At 36.2% G+C, this 18,849-nt stretch overlaps 1 protein-coding gene across 1 annotated transcript in view; it reads left to right on the forward strand.

Annotated features, from left to right (window-relative positions):
- Nucleotides 1-18,849, forward strand: part of QSER1 (glutamine and serine rich 1) — a 45,411-nt gene extending 26,562 nt beyond the window's left edge. Inside the window, exons 5-13 of the mRNA XM_059825730.1 lie at nucleotides 2,212-2,507; nucleotides 4,010-4,126; nucleotides 4,738-4,871; nucleotides 8,503-8,714; nucleotides 10,325-10,462; nucleotides 11,677-11,774; nucleotides 15,365-15,517; nucleotides 16,938-17,033; nucleotides 17,635-18,849. Coding sequence (XP_059681713.1) covers nucleotides 2,212-2,507; nucleotides 4,010-4,126; nucleotides 4,738-4,871; nucleotides 8,503-8,714; nucleotides 10,325-10,462; nucleotides 11,677-11,774; nucleotides 15,365-15,517; nucleotides 16,938-17,033; nucleotides 17,635-17,775 — 1,385 coding nt within the window. The 3' untranslated portion in view covers nucleotides 17,776-18,849. The remainder of the gene's footprint in view (nucleotides 1-2,211; nucleotides 2,508-4,009; nucleotides 4,127-4,737; nucleotides 4,872-8,502; nucleotides 8,715-10,324; nucleotides 10,463-11,676; nucleotides 11,775-15,364; nucleotides 15,518-16,937; nucleotides 17,034-17,634) is intronic.

An 18,849-nucleotide genomic window follows, 5' to 3' on the forward strand; every position in this document is an offset into this window, starting at 1 on the left:
TCAGTTTCATTTGTATTACGTCTATGCTGTACGCTACATTGTCGGTGTTCATAGCTTTCAACTGATGCTGCTTTGTTTTGAAGTATTTCCGACATACAGCATATTTTTGCCTAGATAGACCTTTTCAGTGAAGTTTGTTTTCTCTGGTCAGCAATTAAAAACTATCCAGCCAATCACATAACTGTACTAATTCAAGAGAAATACCATTACCTTCCAAAATAATTGCAGGGAGAAAATGAAACTTTTCTTAAACTATTCTCAGGACCCACGACCCATAGGCTGGTTCTTAACAAAATAGAATTAAGTCATTTTTTCTCTTTTTAAATTAAAGGAGAGAGGGAGATGTATTTTTCTCTAGGGGTGACATGATGTACTGAAAAATACTTAGCACAATTGAACTTAAATTGTAATAATGAGACCTAAAATACTGGAAAAAGATTGCAGAATACATGATACACTAAACAATACTTCATCTTAATTACTGTTCTGTTCTATTCTGTGGATATTTCTATTAAGTTATGTTAAATTCATGCATTTTGGGAAGTCTGTTACAGAAGATGAAGTTCCACATGTGTCTTTTTCAGTTGAATATGTATTTTAAACAAGAAAGCAGTGACTTTTTTTTTCCCAGAAGGCCAATATGTGGACAGTGCCATGGTGTGAGCTTCTTGCTAAAGCTTGTTAATTTTAATAAGCCATGTTCTGTGTACAACTTTCTAAGGAAATATTTCAAAGGTTTTTTTGTTGGGTGGGCGTTTCCATTAGTGTGTTATTTGCAGTAATTTCTTTTACAATATTATTGTATCTTCTTTATTATTCATAAGGATGTAATATTTATACCACTAATTTCTTGAATTCACCTTCCTGTTCTGTTGTATACAAGACTCTGTACATTATACAAGATGCTTAGTAATGAATTCTTTCTCACTTGCTGGTGTCTTGCAGATTTTGTAGTAATTCCTCCTTCTGTCTGTTTTTGCACATAAGTATGGAAAGACAAATATTAAAACATAGCCTTTTGTTGGTAGTATTAGGTAGTATATGTACATTTATCTGCTGTTCTGAAGAATGTGTACTTGGGGAACTAATAATGTTGTGTCTAATTAAAGCTGTCATATCTTTCACTGAACAAGAAATACAACATATTTGCGATAATGTGATATGTTATATTCAGAAGAACGTATTTCATGGCTTAGCAATTTTACTGAATTGGTTTAATGAATCTTCATGTATCTGGTATATAGCTTTTGTATTGACACATACGTTTGATATTTCAATCATTTGTTTTGAATCACTTTTATTAAAATATATGTCATGCTATCTTGTTGACTTATTCACTTGAAAAAATAGAAAAAATTAACAGTGATTGTAACAAAACTGTAAAATGGTTATCCTCTCAAGTTTGAAGCCCGTTTCCTAAGTGATATTAGTAATTATGCTATAGCTAATATAACTTGATTTCTTTTAGATCAGCAAGTCAGTGTTAAAACTAATATGTATAGAAGAGTATAAAGTAGTATCTAAAAAGGATTCTAATTTTTTTCAGGTGGGAAAGAATAAAAATTTTGAAAAGCGGGAGTTTCCTTTGGCTATGGTTCATGGAGGAGGAGAAGAACGTTCTTTCCCTTCTTTGTTTTGTATCATCAGTTCTTATTGCTCACCTCTGTTAATATTAAAAATTATTAGGATATTGCCAAAGTTTTAATCTGGAACTTCCAGTTACATTATCACAAGATATAAATTATAAATGTCCAAAAGTCATACAGCAAATGTTTTCATATTTCATGTGTATTTCTCTTTCCTTAATCCAATTTTAAAAGACGTTACGTATCAGCAGATTGGAAACAAGATTCAGTGTTGTAACCTTTACTGCTGAATGCTTATTCACACAAAGTGCAACAGTATTTCCTGTTGATCATGTCTGTAACTATCAAATTGTTTTCTAAAGTGTTCATCTTTGTTATTTCTAGATGCTAATAGAAGCAGCAGTTTAATACAGATGTATACTAGCTACAATATTTTGGTTTTGTTTAAGGTTTAGTTATGGCCAAGGTAATGCTTCTATTTTAACTCTTAGAACAGGTGTTTTTCCTCGAATAGTTGTTTTTAATATGTATTGTAACAGAAAAGAAGAAAAATAAATCTAGTTCCGATTTTACATTGCTAATCCTTGATAATTTTTTGAACTAAAATTTGGATTTTTTTCTTCAGAAGCTGAAAGAGTGGCAGTTGTTACTGCTGCAGCCGCCACCACTACTGCTGTAATAAAGCAGGAATCTCCACAGACAACTGCTCCTGTAGTCAATGCACAGGAGAAAATGAATCCAGCTGACCCCTTAAAAGTAGCTCAACAGGACGCTGTGACTTCAGACCAATTGGCAAAAATACAGGCAACTGTTGCAATAGAAGGATGTACTGATGAGGAGAATACGGACAGTGGAGGAGAGGGCATGTACAGAGAACGTGATGAATTTGTAGTGAAGATTGAAGATATAGAGACACTAAAGGTAATCCGAATACTTGCTGGAAAAAAAAAAAATCATGAAAAATCCTCCATATGAATTTAGCCTCAACAAATTACCAAAAGGGGAAAGGCTGCAGATTAGTTTTCTGTTTCTTTTTTAATACTACCTGGCTGCTGCCAGAGTGCCTTACAGGTGTCTTTCTAGTGCAGATTATGAATAAGTTTTATATGTACATGACCCATTTTATACTACATAATAAAGTAAATCTGTGTGGTGGTAACCTCTGTTAGAACTTGGAATTACCTTTTTTAATATTAAAAAGCATAAGTTTTTCACAGGCTGACTACCTTTTTTTTTTTTTTTAAGATAGTAGTAGGCTTTCAAGTGTAATGTGTTGAAGGAATGACTTCTGGACTTTTGCTAAAGATCTTGGAGTTGTCTTTTTTTTTTTTTGACGAGGTTCTGTTTGCTATTCCAACAAGGAATGGCTTCCATAAACAACCAGTACAACTCTTGACATGAGTTTATGGGAATGTTCCTTGTTGTCTTTGATTTCTTGTTTTGTTTTGGTTTTGTTGCTGCTTCTTTTTAAGTTCTTCAGCACGTTTACCTTTCCTTTCATTGCTATCATAGTCAGCAATATTCTTACCATTGATTTCTAGTACTTTTGATTATTTGTCTATGTGTTCATCCTCTTGAGCTTAAGTTTTAAATGAATTCATGTAGCTTTGTCATATAAGACAAGTGTTACCAGATTTAAAATATTCCCTTGTCACTTACAAAACCAATTAAGTTTTGTTATATTTTGAATTTTAAACTTTGTAGTGTTTATTTCTTTAGCTATTTAAACAGTCATGAAAAAGGAACCAATACTTGATTTTATGTTTTCCAAAAAGAGAGGTTTTGAGTTAGTAGCTTGTGTGTAGGATTTATAGAGAATTCTCATTAGAGTTAATAATTAAAAATTTGTTTTTTAACATAGTTTATTTCTAAAACTACATAAGGAAGACTTTTTCTTTTGTTGAGTTGAACTGAAAGTGTAAACTCTGGTTCACTAATTCACACTAAACTCTCTCTTTTCATATTAGTGCAAGCATCATGCTGTAATGTATCTGGACTTCTGCTACAGAATCTCTAGGGACCTGCAACCTTTTTGCTATTTGTTGTGATTCTTTCATTTTTGTTTTAAAAAATATTTCATAGAGCAGAAGAATAAAATATTGGAAAAATGTTATATTGTTTTAAAAAATAAAGTTCTGTGGCTCAGTTGTGTGGTGCGCAAGTTAAGGCATCAAACCATAGGCAAAGCTGGTTGGCATAACTTCATCATTGTGAAAGTAAAATTTGTAGATTGCATTATGCTTATTGTAGATCATGTCATACTGTCTTGATACAAATGGCACCTAATGACTAAGGGTTTGGAATTTTGAATGACTTATGTCCATTTTATCCCTGGGGAACTTGCTCAAAAAATACAATGCACAAACACGCTTCTGGGAGAAAAATAAGCGCTGTTTTTAGCAAACGATTTTATGTTCTTACAGGTTGCTTTGCAAACAGGAAAAGAGCCTCCAGCTATTTGGAAGGTACAGAAGGCTTTATTGCAAAAGTTTGTTCCTGAAGTGCGAGATGGACAGAGAGAGTTTGCTGCTACTAACAGTGTGAGTCTTAAAAATTCCTTATGAAGCCTTATGGGAACTGATTTCCTTAATGGAAGTCTAGGAAACAAAATGTGATTCTGACACACATTCTTAGCAAGCATCGTTGGGGGGGGGAAGGTTTCTTGATTTCCTCCTACTCTAAAATTCTCTCTTAAATATATTCATGGGCAGATTCTTTGCTTTCCAGCATGGGTTCTTAGGTATCATTCGGGCTGCATAAAGGAATAAGTTTTCACAACCAGAATACAGTCAGTGGAAGCAGGCTTGTGAACCAACTGCTTTCTGCAATGGGGAAGATACAGATAGGATACAGTTTCAACAGGCAGCCCTTTGCCAGGCAGATAATCCTTTTGGGATAACACATGGGGAGGATTAAATAAAGGGAGAAAATTAAGCCCAAAGTACCTCTTGCCTTATTTTCTTACTTTAAATATTATGTGGAAACCCATTGGAGAATCTCTCTTAAATTATAAATGCTGTAGGATGGCTTATCTTTATATATAAACAAGTTGGTTTTAAACTGACTTTTTTTCTTCAGTATTTAAATTTTTAATTGTTAAACTGAATAATTTTACTTAACAGAAACACTTGTGTATTAATTTATTTTTTAGTATCTTGGGTATTTCGGGGATGCAAAAACAAAATACAAACGAGTGTATGTGAAGTTCATTGAAAATGCAAACAAAAAGGAATATGTCAGAGTATGTTCAAAAAAACCACGAAGCAAGCCTGTACAGTCAGCAAGGTATTTTATCTTAATTTCTTTTTCATTTTGCCATATTGTTTTCATATTAAGAACACACTATTTTCATAAACAAGACTTATAACTCCAGGGTTATGTTCATTCAGCTTTAAGTTGGAAACTGAGAACTGCGTGTTTTGCTTTAAGAAGTGAGATGTAAATTACTGCCACATCAAGACTTCCCTACCTTGAATCTGTGGATTGCAATAATCATTCATTTTAGGGGTGTTAGGGCTCCACACGCTATTTTTCTGTAATCTTTGCCCTGTTACTCAACGTAAGGATAGAAGCCTACAGGTGTAATGATTTTAAATTTTTGTGTGGTGTTATCTCCTCTCCTGTGGACTTTGCAAGTTAGGTATGTTTTTCTGGATTGCTTTCATGACCATCCTGTCTCAGTATACTAGAAGTACCATGCTTTCTTCTCAATCCTGGAAAGTTAATTTAAAAGCAAAAGTTCATTATTGAAGTTGGTTGTCACAAAGATGTTTTTCCTTCTTTTGTATGTCCTTGCACAATAAGGGTATTTTACTTTTCTTATTGGACCTGCCCTACCCCTCTCACCCTGCCACAAAAAGCCATATTACTTTGAGTCATCCCATGTAACCTTTATCCATGCCTTAAAATCAGTAATTCCAGTAGTATTGCTTTTAAACCACCAACAAGGATAAACAAAACCCAAACAAATCTGTCACTCTGGAGAGCCGTGTAGAGAATGCAGGGCAAACATAGTGTGGTTTTGATTACTCTAGTAAATATACTGCTGGTCCTGCAAAATGTTATGACTGTCAGCATCTCTGACACAGGTACTTTAGCTGTTTCTGAGATTTCCTCTGTCATTTTACTTCTGACAAGGTTTTCACTTCAAGTCATTCACTTGCTAAGGGTTTTGCTATTGCGTCTTGTGTTCATCGTTGATTGTGCTTCTGGAAAAGATTGCAGATTCTGTTCTGTCACGCTTTAATGCTTAGCTTTTTTATTTCCTCACAATTTCAGATGATATCTGAAGGTGTTTTCTCTCTGTGGCTTTTCAATAATTATCATAGAAATCATAGAATCATTTAGGTTGGAAAAGACCCTTAAGATCATCAAGTCCAACCGTAAACCTAACCACTGCCAAGTCCACCACTAAACCTTGTCCCTACGCGCCTCATCCACATGTCTTTCAAATACCTCCTGGGATGGTGACTCAACCACCTCCCTGGGCAGCCTGTTCCAATGTCTGATAACCCTTTCAGTGAAGAAGTTGTTCCCAATATCCAATCTAAACCTCCCCTGGCACAACTTGAGGCCGTTTCCTCTTGTCCTATCACTTGTCACTTGGGAGAAGAGACCAGCACCCACCTCTCTGCAGCCTCCTTTCAGGTAGTTGTAGAGAACAGTATGGTCTCCCCTCAGCCTCCTCTTCTCCAGGCTGAACAACCCCAGCTCTCTCAGCTGCTCCTCATAAGACTTGTGCTCCAGACCCCTCACCAGCTTCGTCGCCCTTCTCTGGACACGCTCCAGCACCTCAATGTCCTTCTTGTAGTGAGGGGCCCAAAACTGAACACAGTATTCGAGGTGCGGCCTCACCAGCACCGAGTACAGAGGCACGATCACTTCCCTACTCCTCCTGGCCACACCATTTCTGATACAGGCCAGGATGCCATTGGCCTTCTTGGCCACCTGGGCACACTGCTGGCTCATATTCAGCCGGCTGTCAACCAACACCCCCAGGCCCTTTTCCGCCAGGCAGCTTTCCAGCCACTCGTCCCCAAGCCTGTAGTGTTGCATGGGGTTCTTGTGACCAAAGTGCAGGACCCGACACTTGGCCTTGTTGAACCTCATACAATTGCCCTCAGCCCATCCATCCAGCCTGTCCCGATCCCTCTGCAGAGCCTTCCGACCCTCGAGCAGATCAACACTCCCACCCAACTTGGTGTCATCTGCAAACTTACTGAGGGTGTGCTCGATCCCCTCATCCCGATCATTGATAAAGATATTAAACAGAACTGGCCCCAAAACTGAGCCCTGGGGGACTCTGCTTGTGACCAGTCGCCAACTGGATTTCACTCCATTCACCACAACCCTCTGGGCCCGGCCATCCAGCCAGATTTTTACCCAGCAAAGAGTGCACCAGTCCAAGCCAAGAGCAGTCAGTTTCTCCAGGAGAATGCTGTGGGAAATGGTGTCAAAGGCTTTACTAAAGTCTAGGTAGACAACATCCACAGCCTTTGCCTTGTCCACTAAGCAGGATACTTTGTCATAGAAGGAGATCAGGTTAGTCAGGCAGGACCTGCCTTTCATAAACCCATGCTGGCTGGGCCTGATCGCCTGGTTGTCCTGTACGTGCTGTGTGATGGCCTTCCAGATGATCTGCTCCATAATAATTAAATTATGATTTAATGCAGATATGTTTTCTTTATCAGATGTTAGTAAACAGTAATGAAAAATATTAGTGCTCTTCATTCAAGAAATGACTTGGGTTTTTAAGTCCAGTTTGCTCTCAGAGAAAGCAATACCATCGGATAATCAATTTTATAAAATGATCGTGATCTACTTGAAACTAGCTAGGATTTTGATGCTCTTTTTTTTTTTTTTTTTCCTTGGGCTACAGAACACTTTTCCAGAACCTGTTCCTCCAGTGCTCTGAAACAATCCTGCCTTTTAGCCAAAACATGATCGTGATTAGCTTGTATCCATATATTCTCCTCTCAGTACTGTTTTTGGCTTTTATTTCTGTCTTTCCCTGGTGTTTTTACTGCATGATGTATTTCTGGAGAGCAGTCAGATTCCACCTCTTCTTTGTTTCATTAAGCTGGATTAATCAAGGTCTTTCAACTTCCTCATCTAAGGCAGGCTTTCCATATCTCTAATCATCCTAGTATCTGTTGTCTCCATCCATTTCAGTTTGAAATCTTCATCTCTGACAGATGACTAGAATTATTCACAATATTCCAGAGGATACTAACAATATTTCTGCTCTACATTTCACTGCTTTACCATTTGAACAAAAAATCTTGCCTGGCGCTTCCCAGAATTGTATTTCCTGCCATATTCTCAAAACTGCATTGCATGATTAGTCCTAGAGTATGTAACTTTGTATTTATGATGCTAAGTTTCCTGTTTGCTTTTCTGTTTTGGGTGGTGGGAAGAGAAAGGAGAGGAGTTGTCTGGTTTTGTATTCCAAGATCCTGAGTTTCCTGCATTTTTACCTGATTGATATTCTCCCATCTTTGTATTGATGCAATATCCCAAATTCACTTTGTTAGCGAATCTTATTGATTACTAGTATTTGGTCAAGTCTGATTTTTTTTTTTCATTATATAATCAATTTCAATATTAGCACCAATCTCCTATAGCTCAGAAATTCTACTAACATTGGGCAATTTACACTTTCTGTGCCTGTCTATCCAATTATAAAATTGGAATAATATTTGATCATAGGTAGTTGAGAATAATTGTTAAGCATTGTATAAAAAAATACGGTAGTGTAGTGTGTATGACCTAATTACTAGTTGCATGTGACAATGAAATAAGTGTATATAATCCATGGGGAATATATTCTGGTTAAATAAGGCTATATAGCTATTTTATTAATGCCAAAACTTGTGTGGTAATTATTTTCATAAAGATCGTCTTCATAATATTGCAGGACTATTCACTGCAAGCCTAGTAGTAGCAACAACAAAACCCCTGATCCGCCAACACCAAAACCAACAGCAACAAAAGTCTCTTCTGTGAAACCCAAAGCTAAACAGCCAAAGGTAAAGGCTGAACCACCGCCAAAGAAAAGGAAAAAGTGGAAAGAAGAGTTTTCATCTTCCCAGTCTGATTCTTCACCTGAGGCCCAGAGTGATGAGGATGGTGAGCGAGATGTTAGGACTATTTAAACTTTACTGAAAATAGTATTATAAAAATATATTGCTTGATCTTCCAAATTTTTCTTTACTAGCCTCTGAAAAAAAAAAATCTGACAGTGCCATGCAAAATTGATTTCTTAAAACTTTTTACTTGTTGTTTGTGTATGAGCAAATGTGTGCAACTAAAGTTACCTCAAATGTAGTTTACCAATTAGATAAATATATTCTTACTACTTGCTTTCTGAGATGGGTACAATTGCAAGAGAAGGAGCTGGTTTGATTTTTTTTTTTTAATACATCTCAAGAATCAAATTCTTCATTAATTTTTTCATTGCAACGCCATGTCATGTCTAAAATAACATTCTTGCAATGCCTGTCTGCATGCAGATGTGGGCAGAATTCAGATGTTACTGTTGTTTTTTCAAAACCCAAGGAGAAGCAGCAGTTGACTTTCTGGCTGCTTCATTGCTTGTCTAAATCCCAGCTGTTCAAATGCAGCCTGCTGAGCAGATTTGCTGTTAAGACATTCACATTGGGTTACGACGTTTGCAGTAATTCTCCAGAACAGAAAGGAATTTTTGAAGTGTACTATGTTTGTAGAGATTACCTGTGGTAGTGGATGTACAGTGGTTTTTGCAGTTTTTTGTTTATTTCCTGTATGTTTGAAGTTAAACTGTGTAGTCCCCATGCTTTGTATTGCAGTTTTTCCAAGTCATGTTGGCCTCAGTGACTTTAACTATAGATGAGCTAGGGTTGGTGGACTGTAACAGTGCCTCTGCTGAAGGCAGCACCTTTAAAATAACATTTTTCAAGCAAACTTACCCAAATAACCATTAATATGTACAACTGTCCATACTTAAAATTTCAGGTAACCTGGAGATGAGTCACCCATAGAAATGTGAATATCTGAGAAAGTTTAACAGCCTTGCTAGCTAAATTACTGCAAAATACTGCTATCATACATGGAGCCTATAAAAAGCTCCAGAATGCTTACTAATACTGATGACTACTCCATGTGCGTGTTTAAAATTTCTGTCTATGAAAAACTAAAAGCTTGCTCAGAATTAGCACAAATATGCCTTACTTGCTTCGCTGACGAAAATTGTGTTGTATGTTTTTTGTGAGTTGGACAATTAGGTGAGATTGACTTTGATGGTATGCAGGCTCCTAAGTGACATTAGCGCTTTTGAATGTTCTTCCGTTGGATGACTTTGTGTTTTGTGGTCTTAGGAGGTACTTGCACTGACATGAAACCTGCACATAGGGCACTTTGCTTGACTGAGTTATTCATTACCCCTTTTCTCTGGACTTTCACCTACAATAATAGAAAAATGTTTAAATTTCCTAAAATATGATAATCTAAATGCTGATAGTTACAAGTAATTGTATGTGGTTCTACAAAAAGTTATACCATTTGTATCAGATTTGGTGTTTGTACCTGTTTTTGGCATTTAAGTAGTTTGAGTATTATTTCTGATTGTATTGAGGTTTAATCTCTTGGGATACCAGTAGAGGTCACTTGTGTTTTAAGAGAGAAAGACTTCAGTTTTGAAAAACACAAATATTTGCAGGATATTGAAGGAAAAAAATCATTATATTCTGATTAATTTTCAGAGCTTGTACCTCCAGCTCCCCTTGTTACTCGCTTTTTGAACACAAGAGCTATGAAAGAGACTTTTAAGAGCTACATGGAGTTGCTTGTTAGCATTGCCTTGGATCCAGACACAATGCAAGCCTTGGAAAAGAGCAATGGTACAGTATGTTTAACATTTGTACATTTTTATTAGATTTTAAGGTTATTAGTAAGGCAAATGTATTTTTTTTAAAGAAAAAAGAAACACCACCAAACTTTTAGCTACATACCCACATCTGAAGAACACTTTAAGCAAATTACTTATATCTGTGTGTGTGTATATATATTTGCACTATCTCTTTGAATAACCAAAGTAATTTGGAAATACTGTTTTGTCTGTTTTGTTACATTAGGCTTGCGCTGTGAATGTCAGAACTGAGCTCTTTGTTCCTGCTGTTACTATCTTTTAAAATCTTAGCAAACATTTACTTCAAATTACAGTGTTTCAAGTGTCTGTTTACTTTCTTATGAAGAAATGCTCTTATAAGTAGTTCTGATTCTTGCAACTATTAAAAATTCTGCTTTTCAAACTCCAAAACCTTAAAATTCTGATCAAGGACAATTGTATTCCACTTCTTCTTTGAGGAGAAAATGTCCGGACTTATTTACCATAGTGGATTCCAGGATACAGGTCAAAACTGTTCTATTTCTCAAAATTTAGCACAACACTCATGTATAAAGATAAAGGTCCCAAAAGAGCAGTCATTTCACATATTATTTAGTTGCAGGCTGTTGTTTTGTACTATATTCTGTTTGCCTGTGTTTAAAAAACTGTTTTCTAGACTCTCTTTTCCTAGTTTGCTCTGATTGTGCATCATTCATGGCGATGTGCCTATGTTCAAATGTATATTGTGCAATTTAAAGTGGTTTACCAGATAACTTTTATCAGTAAGCACTTTCCCCAATTTCTTTTGTTATAAATGGCAGCAAGGTCATCTCTTGTAATACGGAATGTCAAAAACACATACTTGTCTTTGTAAAACTGCCAGTTGTGTTGCACAGAAGAGGATTATCTAGGAAATGGTTTGAAATTGTCTCGAAGATCTAGACTCTATATTGCTCTATGTTAATTTTTTCCTTTCAACAAAGAAAAGTCAGTGAAGGAGCAGGATTGCAGTCAGCAATTAAATGGCATAATATCTAGACCAGTTTAGCAGGCTGATCCAAAAAAGAGATATTTTTTTTCTCACGTTTGAAATTAGTTTATGTGCAAATTGCATTATTTTATACTTCCATATTTTATGTTAATGGGTAGAAGTATAGATTGAATAGCAATCTCATTACTGTGTGTCTTTTAATAATCAACTGCTACATTTTTTTATGTGTCTTTTAGATGAGCTACTTTTGCCTCACATGAGAAAAATTGATGGCATGCTGAATGACAATAGGAAAAGGCTGCTTTCCAAATTACGCTTGGATCATACTTTCAAGGTATTCCCTTTTAAATTCTAGGATTTTTAAAGTAATGTTATAAGTAAGTCATTGAATGCATACCATGCAGGCACAACTTAAAACCCAGAAGGCAAATTTGTAACAGAAGTGAATGTGGATTTGAAAGAGATGCTATAAATTCAATGCTTGTATGTGGCATTTGGAGAACATTTTGTGATGGAGGAGTTTATACTGCAAAGGTAAAGTTCTAGTTTTACTCCCCATGCTTTCTGGTTCATTTTCAAGCATTTTTTCTTTTAAGCTTCTCAAGTTTGCCAAAAGAAAGTGTTTGCTGCTCTTATAGAGCTTTTGGTTAAGTGATTGTGTTACCTAAAAATCTTAATAAACTTTTACATGAAATAGCTATGCTGTGGAGCAGATGTCTGAACTTCTTTGAAGTGGAGAACATTGATCAGAGTAGTTTAAAACCAGGACAGAGGGACTTGAGAACAAGTCATTTGTGCAGTCTTTCATTATCTTGAAGTGTGGATAACAAGGCCATATTACAGCAACTTTGACATGGTAATAAAAAACAGGTCTGAATGTGGACAGGGAGGAGGGCAGCCATATCATCTCAGTAGAGAGAAGGTAAACAGGAGAATAATCACTGCGGTTCCTTCTGTTTCCGCCCACCCTCGAAGCAACAGTGCAGATTTCAAAAGTGCAGTAAAGTGAATTAAGGTTATTTTCACTCATGTCTGAGAACTAGTTGTCGATGTCTATAATCAGACTGATTATTTCTTCCTGTAACAGTTTTGAGACCAACAACGGTAGAGCAGACCTGTCTATAAACACCATCAGACCAAACTTGCTCGTTCGCCTGTCTTTCTCCTGTCCCCTTATGTCCACAGTACAGAGACACTTCTTGGAGGATTTGCTGTCTCTCTGTACTGCTGTGTGCTTATTTTTGAGAGGTATGTGAGGAGGGAGGTAATAGCAGACGTGACAGTTCTGCTTTTTCATCATGGAATCTTTAAAAGTTGTTTTTCCCCACAGCCCATTCCTGGTAAGCCTTGTGGGACACTAAGTGACCTTGTTTCCAGGATGAGAACGTCATCAACCAGTGAAAGTTTTAATTCACACGATTCTTGAACTTTTTTGTTGTTAGTTATGCTGTTTTCCCAACAGCTGTACAATTTGTACCTGCTTGAACAGAATTTCTTGTGGCTTCCTCCTTACAGTAAGAAGGCATGGGGAGGGCTGTGTATTTTCAAAACATATACAGAGCCTCAGAGAGGTAGGATGTATTAACTGCCCATTTTTCTTTCTCTTTTCTGGTAAGAGTTTTGTGTTAATAGTTATTTCTATAGCTGCTTCTTTTAGACCTGTCTATGCAGAGAAGATAGGCCCAGTTGAGGTAGGACATGAATTTGTAGAATTCTGGTTACATTCACAGTACACACAAAGTGAGAGGTAGTTCATTTTGGTTTTTTCCCAGTTCGAGGGGAAAAAACCTAATATAATCTTCTGTAATACTAACATGTAATTACAGCTGCTTATTCAGTTGGAGTTCATAGCTAATATAATAGCTTTGCTGTGTGTTCACTTAGAACCATCATATCTCTAAAGTTAGCTTAAGCCTGTATTTCACAGTAGGATCTGCAAGAAGTTAATGGAGTTACGGATGTAAGGAAGGGATCTGCTTGTGATGTAAACTGCAAGCTAAAAAGCCTTTTATGTTTACCTTCTCGTATGAAGGTACCAACTTGTGCCATCCTTGGGTCCTTGTATCCATTTTGGATAAAAATGAAATGCCTATTTGTCGTCATAAGTGTTCGTTAGGAAAATGTGTTTGATACTCCTTAAGATTCAGGTTAATCTGATGATTAATACAGGAGAGCCTACTTCTGTTCCAGCTTTGATCAAATGGGTAGTTCAGATATTAGAGCTGAATGAGGCACTGAAGCAAACAATAAGTGGAAAATATCATTATTGTTCATGAGTATCATTCAGTTTGAGTATTTTTACTCTTCTGCATTGATAAGCATGGATGAATTTAACATTTTTTTTTTTTTCCTGCTGGATACAGTTAGTATGGGCTATTTTAGCACTGTATTATGAACTAAATCAGACACTGAAGTTAGCAGTCAGTGTTTGGTAGTTTTGCCTGTAACATTCTTTATAGTTCTAACAGTTTGTTAAGTCCTTTGGGTTACAGTTTTTTATAAACAAAATTAGAAAATATCCCTGTTGCTTTAGTTGAAGCTCTGTAAATGAAGCATCTTAGCTGAATTGTGTAAACTTAATTTGGAAATAATTATCACCATTTTATGTCTTGTGCTCTCAAAGATGCGGAAATCACTAGTATTTTCTTCTTCGTTCCGATTCAAATTTATCTGGTTTAGGTCAGTGGTCCGGCCATGTAAACTGTTCTGGTTAATAGGAATTCTCCAGAGGAAGGCAGAAATGGCCAAAGCCCCTTGACACTCCAAGTCAACTTTCAGGAATGCTATTACAGTGGATAGAAAACTGAAATAATTTAAACCTGTTGAAGTTGTTCCAGTTTGAAAGCATTGCTATGAATATTGTATATGGACAGGTTAGCTAGTTGAGGTTACTGCTATCACTATGCAACTCTCTGTGCAGTAGATTTCATAGCTTTTTACTGAGGGAGTTATTTTATAAAGGGAAAAATGGTTGATGTATATAAAGGGCTAAGAAATTACAGGCAGGGGATTAAAAGAAAATACAAAAATTCAGTCAATTTCATATTTTAACCCAATAGTGCAAATGTAGCTCCTTAAGCTGCAGCATTGATACATTTTTCTGTATGCTTGATTTCCGCACCTCCCCCCCCCCCCCCCCCCCCATACTGGGGTATTATACAAAGAGATAAACGTTCATTTAACTGGAAGTATTTTTTTCAGGACCGCATTATATAGCGTAACAGAACTATTTCAAAGCATCTGCTAACATAATGCTGTATTTGTACAACAAAGTTGTATTCAAATTGACTCATGCAAATAATGGAGAACTGAAGCTGTAGAAGTGCAGTTCACTCCCATGAGTTAATATGTCTTAAAAACTAGTGCTTTTTTGAACCAGCCATCTGCTTCACAGTATATAAGCTTTTCTACCTTACAGATGTGATAAGATGCAATTAATTTGTATTTTGCAAAAGCTGGGACAAAACCTATGAAGATATTTAGGCATCCTATCCCTGCTACAATTGGCAGGCTTTCCATGCCTGACTAGGACTTAAGTATTTAGGCATCTCCAAGTAACTTGCCCTTAGAGATTCTTGGGTAGAAATGGAATGGAAAGCATTTTAAAAGGTTAAAATTGTCCAGTGGAACCTTTTTTGCTTTTTCTAATGAAAGAATCACAGACGATATCTGAGATAAAATACAAGGATCTTCTCATCTTGAAAAATTATAGTAGTCAAGAACAGGTGGTCGTGCTTTTCAAACTGCATATGGTTGCTTGATCTGCTAGAGACCTTTTATCAGGTCTTTGTGGAAGAATAAATTGTTTTATAATAGGCTGCACTTTAACTTTTCAAAGAAAAAAATGGCCAATTTATCAGCAGTCTGGGTGGGTGGCCATTCTTGAATTTTTCATAATCCTTTTTCTTTATATGCTATTTAAAGAATGCTTTGGAAAACTTTCCTGAACTGACAGTGATCACTCGGGATTCTAAGACAAAAAGTGGAGGAACAGCTGTGTCTAAGATCAAAATGAATGGTAAAGCTTACAACAAGAAAACACTGAGGGCTTCTAAATCAACCACTAAATCAGCACAGGTGAGTGTTCAGAGGGTTTATTGCTGCCACCATCTGACTTGTGATATGATAACCACATTTACATAAAATACCATTTCATATATTGAGGTTTTTGGTAGTTTTATCAAAATCTAGAATCTTTTGAGTGAGGTGCTTTTTCTGTAACAAGGGAATGGTAAAAACAACATTTAAAGCAGTATATTAAATCATTGTTTTAAGTCATCTGTGAAACATAGTTATATTCTAGTAGGGAGACAAAATACAAGAAATCATTTCATAATTATTCCCCTGTTTAAGTTCTATGTTTAGACCCAAATGCTCTTACCCTGTATATTTATACAGGAAGTCTTCTGTAGCAACTACTCAAAATTGCAGGAAGATGAAGTAGTAGTATGCTGCTTCCCTTACACAGGCAGCAGTCTGTAGGCGTAGTTGGATAGGAAGGGAGAGTTGAGCTCTGCTGTTGCTGTGCTTCTCACTTGTTGTAGCATGCCAAACAGCAGAGCCCTGCTAGAGCCCGCTCTGCTTCTGTCACCACTAGAGCAAGGACTGAACTTCAGACCCTGTTTCTGCGTAGCAGTCAGCCTCTTGGACTGTTGGCTGAAGCAGCAACGTGTTGCCTTCAGCATTGCAGTTGTGGTAAAGTCACTGCGTAGCTCGTAAAGATAACAGCTTCTTAAACTTGCTGCAAAATCTCGAAGTAAATGATACAATGGCTCCTAGATCAAAAATGAAAAATTAATACAGTAAAAACTGAGACTAGATAACACTTTTTAAAAATTTAGTTCTTTATTGTTCCTTTCCTCATTCTGAGTGACAGAGTGAAGCTATGTATCTTAAATTTAAAAAAAAAAAAAAAGTTTTTAAACGTGATGTGGTAAAGCTTGAGATGTACACATTGTTTATGTCCCTAGTATTCCTAGAGAACACTGTAGCTAGATTTTGCTAGGTACTGGCTCATGTAGGCTTAACTCCCAGCAGTTAACAGTGGCTAGACAAATGACCTGTAAATATAGCCCACACTCATATTTCTTGCCAAATTAACATAAGTGTTAGATAAGTATAGATCAGCTCTTCTGAAGCACAAGCCATATGCTTTTTTGCAATGGTGCCCATCAATCTTGTAGTTAAGCTTTGGTAGTTCTTGCAGTAGTTCCTGAGAAGGAGGTGTCTTGCCTGTTTTAGACTTGCAGTGCATTCAGGAGGTTTGAAAGCATTCTCAAATCTAGTTTTGATAAAATAACTTGGTAGGGAAAGTGGAGATAGGAAATAATTGTGATGTAATATAAATTACAGTGTACCAAAATATGTCAAAGCAGTTACATGAAGTACTTAATTTCTGAATTGTTGAAAACAAATTTGTTTACAGAAGAAAATGTCTATCATATCTCTGTCTTGGAAAATACCACGAATTTACCTAAAATAACTGTTCTTTTTGCAGGAGTTTACAGTAGATCCAGAAAAAATACAGTTGTATTCTTTGTATCACTCACTCCATCATTACAAATATCACATATATCTAACATGTAAAGAAGAGGTAAGTATTGTTCTCTTTGAGATACTTTTACATTCATCGAGGGAATTGAGTCCAACTAGAGGGACTGTTCTCTTCTTCTTGGTAAATGAGTATGGATTGTGGCCTCCTATTTTAATTAATTCTTTATAGCAAACAAACGGGTATGCTGAGCACAAATGTTATCCCTAATGGGCACTGCTGCCCAGAGCATTCCGATACAAGGCTTACAAGGTTTGTGTGAAATCAGTTTCCCCTCAGGATAGGTGAGCATTCTTCACTGTTATCCAAAATAAACTAAACAAATTTTATCAGTGTGTGTAACTCCTCAGATCTAGGAGCTACTTTTTGTCTTAGAATGACCACTCATTTATTTTTTTCTGCAAATCCTTGGTGGAAATATTCCAGATAGCAGAAATATGAGAGTTGAGCTCTGGCTCAGTTGTTAGGAAATGCATTTTTGGGGGCATTTTTCCTTGCTTTTAAAGCTTAAAGGTTTTCTTCCAAAGAAGGGTAATATTTAACTGCAGAATATTGTAAAAACAAAAATTCTGAAATGCTGGCAGTCTAACATATATATGTGTATGCATATATCTCTCTCCCCCCCTCCTATTTTTTTGAATAGATTTCTTCTGTGCAGAAGAAGAGTGCGGATCTAGGACAGGAAGAGATTGTGCAGCTGTGCATGAAAAATATAAAATGGGTGGAGGATCTTTTTGAAAAGTTTGGTGAACTTTTGAATCGTGTCCAGCAGAAATGCTCATAACAAAAATGTATCCCAAATCTCGCATTTTTCCACAGCACTAACCTGATGGAACAGAAAGCTCAGAGAGAGGCTCTGATTTCTTTTACAATGCCAGACTGTGTTCTTGTTCGTAGCCATTTTTATTTCTCTTTATGGAACTTTGTGCCTTGGCTCTTGCTAAGGAAAGTGATGCTGCCAAGGAAATCAGTCCTTTGGAGATGGAACTAAACATAAACCTAACCACATTTTTAACCTGAAGAATTATTTTCTATTTTGTAAACTATTGGATAACTTAGTTTTATTTTCAGAAATGTTTTTGACAAGTGATAAAGCATGCACTACATATACTTTTTTCTTTATTGCTAAAAAGATAACAACACTTAAAATACTACAGATTTTTCCATCCCTGACTAAGCAACAGAAAAGTCAGCGTTGGGGTGAGCTAATTTTTACATGTCTGGCCACCAAATTTAGCGTTTTGTACATTTTGTGAACAGAGCCGGAGTGACATCAGTTTCTGCATACATATATTGCCATCATAAAATCCAGAAATGTCATTATGCTTTATGGACTCCTTTTACTATTGTCATGTTCAGGAGACTGAACATGGAGTTGGTGCAATCCTATGACTGCTTTTTGTGTCAAATTATATTGTAATGAAAGACAATGACCTTAACTATTTTCCCTGTTTTGAAGAAAAAAAATATTTTCCTTTATACTGTGTTTTTTTTCTTTTGGAAAAAAAAATTCAATTGTACATTTTATCTCACTAATAGTTGTATTTTTCACAGAGAAAATATTGTGGTTAAAATTGTTTCATGTATCTTTGTAATACACTTTCCATTGTTTTCAGTAAATCCTATTCATTTATATGTTGATTTCATATTGTAAACTATATATCTCGCGGTAACCCTTTTGTTTATACAGGTTTGCTTCAGTGTTAACCAGAATAATGCATACTAGACTAGTTTTGCTTTAAGTGTAGTTGTGTTAGACACTGCAGTTATTTTCTGATACGTGGAAATAAATTTCTTACTAAACTAGCACTTGATTAACTGAGAGTTTAAATGAAGAGCTACTACACTTTATCTTTGT

This window comes from Gavia stellata, chromosome 17 (genome assembly GCF_030936135.1).
Source record: "Gavia stellata isolate bGavSte3 chromosome 17, bGavSte3.hap2, whole genome shotgun sequence".
Classification (NCBI taxonomy): domain Eukaryota; kingdom Metazoa; phylum Chordata; class Aves; order Gaviiformes; family Gaviidae; genus Gavia; species Gavia stellata.